The sequence below is a fragment of the Bison bison genome, unplaced genomic scaffold, assembly GCF_000754665.1.
Source record: "Bison bison bison isolate TAMUID 2011002044 unplaced genomic scaffold, Bison_UMD1.0 scf7180017864375, whole genome shotgun sequence".
In the NCBI taxonomy this organism is placed as follows: domain Eukaryota; kingdom Metazoa; phylum Chordata; class Mammalia; order Artiodactyla; family Bovidae; genus Bison; species Bison bison.
In genome coordinates this window covers 6,297,669-6,300,577 of record NW_011494947.1, presented here as the reverse complement: position 1 = coordinate 6,300,577, position 2,909 = coordinate 6,297,669, and the positions used below count along the sequence as shown (strand labels likewise).

The 2,909-nt window shown below is 37.6% G+C and overlaps 1 protein-coding gene across 1 annotated transcript in view; it reads left to right on the top strand.

Annotated features, from left to right (window-relative positions):
* The window catches only part of NKAP (NFKB activating protein), a gene marked incomplete at its 5' end in the record, with an annotated part of 18,578 nt that extends 16,122 nt beyond the window's left edge, over positions 1-2,456 (top strand). Inside the window, 1 exon segment of the mRNA XM_010856973.1 lies at positions 1,437-2,456. Within this exon segment, the coding sequence (XP_010855275.1) occupies positions 1,437-1,611 (175 nt within the window).
* Positions 2,457-2,909: the final 453 nt, after the last annotated feature.

Sequence of the window (2,909 nt, the reverse complement as noted above, 5' to 3'; positions counted from 1 at the left end):
GGGTGTTCATTGGAAGGACTGATGTTGAAGCTGAAACTCAAATACTTTGGCCACCTGATGCAAAGAGCTAACTCATTTGAGAAGATCCTGATGCTGGGAAAGATTGAGGGCAGGAGGAGAAGGGGACGACAGAGGATGAGATGATTGGATGGCATTACGAACTCAGTGGACACGGGTTTGGGTAGACTCTGGCAGTTGGTGATGCATAGGAGGCCTGGCATGCTGCAGTCCATGGGGTCACAAAGAGTCTGACATGACTGAGCAACTGAACTGAACTAAACTGAAAAAGATGTTCATAATCATTGGAAATGGAAATCAACTTATGGACATATGGTTTTACACCCATTCAATAGAAGTTCAAAGTTCTAACAACTGCAAGCATTTGATAGGATGTGAGTCTATAGGATCTCTTAAGTATTGCTAGTGGTGGTATACACTGGTAACAACCATTCTGGGAAACAGTCTGATGTTGTCTTGGAAAGTTGAGCATTCACATAGTTTATGACCCAGCAATTCCATACCTGTGTACCCAAGAGGAAAGACTTTCCCATGTACCAGGAGATGTGTATATGGATGTTTACTACAGCATTATTCATATAGCACTTTCTGTTCCAGATCACTTCCTCTACTCACTATACCCTGAGCAACCTAAATACAGTGTCATCTCCTTGACTCCTTGACCTGCCACTCCCCCACCTTCACACTAACCTGAAATGAGTCTCCCCTCTTCACCTTACTCAGTTTGCTCTGTTTTTCTAGGCATAGTTCAAGCTTCATCTGTAATTGATTGTGTAGGTTTGCGTACATACACATAAAAGCAGCAGGTTTTCGTGAAGTTTTCCTTCTAAATAAGCAGACCTTTTGAAGATGATCTAAGAGTTTCCCTCTGCCTCAGAGCCTATGCTTTCCTGATTTGGCCCTTGGGCTAAAATCCCTTCTTTCTTTTCTGTGAACTGCTACTGGATTCTAAGGAAGTTAAATCCACCCACAAAACTTCCAAAGATTCAGTTGTAGATTTAAACCTAGTTCTTTTGATTATAGGATAAATTAGAACTCTGAAGAAGTTCTACCAGCTAGATGACAACTTAAATCTTATCTGTCCTACTATCAAGTCTGCATACCACTTAGGAAGGTTAATAATTTGCCTGTTTGCTTTTCTTACTGGAAACATCAGAACTAGACTTATGCCCTTAGAATTTGAAATTAATAACTCACTCTATTGACAGAACCTCAGAGATCATTATTTACTTATTAGAAATTAATCAAAGGACATGTCAGCAGATAAAATGAATGATCCTTGGAAAATCTAACCCATTAGAGAAAGTTTCTATTTGTCAGCATTTTAAATTGACCACTCTGTATTAGGAAAGGATTAGTGAGGAAGCACTATGAGAATAACTACTGAGAAATTAAGCCAAAAATACAATTATCTCCAGGCATCGCCGAATGGAAGCTGTGCGTCTGCGAAAAGAGAACCAGATCTATAGTGCTGATGAGAAGAGAGCCCTTGCATCCTTTAACCAAGAAGAGAGACGAAAGAGAGAAAACAAGATCCTGGCCAGTTTTCGGGAGATGGTATACAGAAAAACTAAAGGGAAAGAGGACAAATAAGGATTTTCTGATTGTTCATCAGACGTTTTTTAACAACAAAAAAGAAAGTTTGGGTTCCATATATACACACACAAAAAGATTATGATCTGAAAAAGCTTTACAGTGCTACTGTGCCTTCTATTTAATTCTTTCAGTCCTATAAAAAAGCTGCGTATTGATATAACTTTAGCAAGCTCTTTGGGTTATTTTGGATTAACCAAAACAACTTTCTGGTTTAAAAATCCAAATTATGAGTGAAATTCTACTGTGTTGGGGGAGGAGGCATTGAGAGAGAGTGCTGGTGAAATGAGGAACTGAACTCTTAACATTATGGGACAGTGCTGCCACGAGTTCTACATGATGCCCACCCCAAATGAACTTGTGGAAGTTAATCATTCCTCTGTGTTGATACAGGAGGCCACTTTTGTTAACAGAAAGAAGGCATGGCTGAAAAAAAGCAAATCTAGAATTTGAAGATTGACTTGTTTATTACAATATGCTGTGTGCTCTGGAAATAATGTATTTTGATTTTAGTCCCTACCTCCACCCCCAAACCAACCAACAGACCAAACAGCAAAGTCTAACCCATAGACTTACTGAATTGAAAATGTGAACATTAAGTTTAAAATTCCTAACAGGTTTACTTAAGAATGGCTCTTTCAAATATAAATATTGGGAAGTCTATTGTGTAAATGTAAGTACATTATTTCCATCTGAACTGTGTTTAGATCATTATTTGAACACTGTAAATGAATAGGAATCAATAATAATCTTGAGTTTAATAAGGAAAAATATAATGAATCATTGCTTTAACTTCATTATGTCATAAGGATGAAGATAATCTGATATTAAAAATTTTTAAAGTCTGTACTTCATTTCATTTTAAACATGCTTAAACTTTTCAGTTTCTTTTTTACATCTGTCATTCAGGTTAACTTCTCACTTTATCACTTTTTTTGGCTACTATTGGCTTTTGACTTTGGGAAAAATGAAAAATTCTGGGACTGTGAGATCATGATCTTTTTCTTCCCTCCTTTTGTTCAAGTTTAGTTGTTAAGACATAGGAGGGAAGTGGGAAGGGGATAATAGAAGTTTTGGCTGTTTTTGTTAAGGTTGTTTTGAACTGCATTATTATGTGCCTAAGATAAGTATAAATTATCTGAATGATGGGGAATTTCAGACTCTGCTGTTACAAAATGCCCTCTCTCCTTATAAGCTAACTTCCCAGATGACTCAGATGGTAAAGAGTCTGCCTGCAATGCAGAAGACCTGGGTTCGATTCCTGGATCAAGAAGATCTGCTGGAGAAGGGAATGGCAA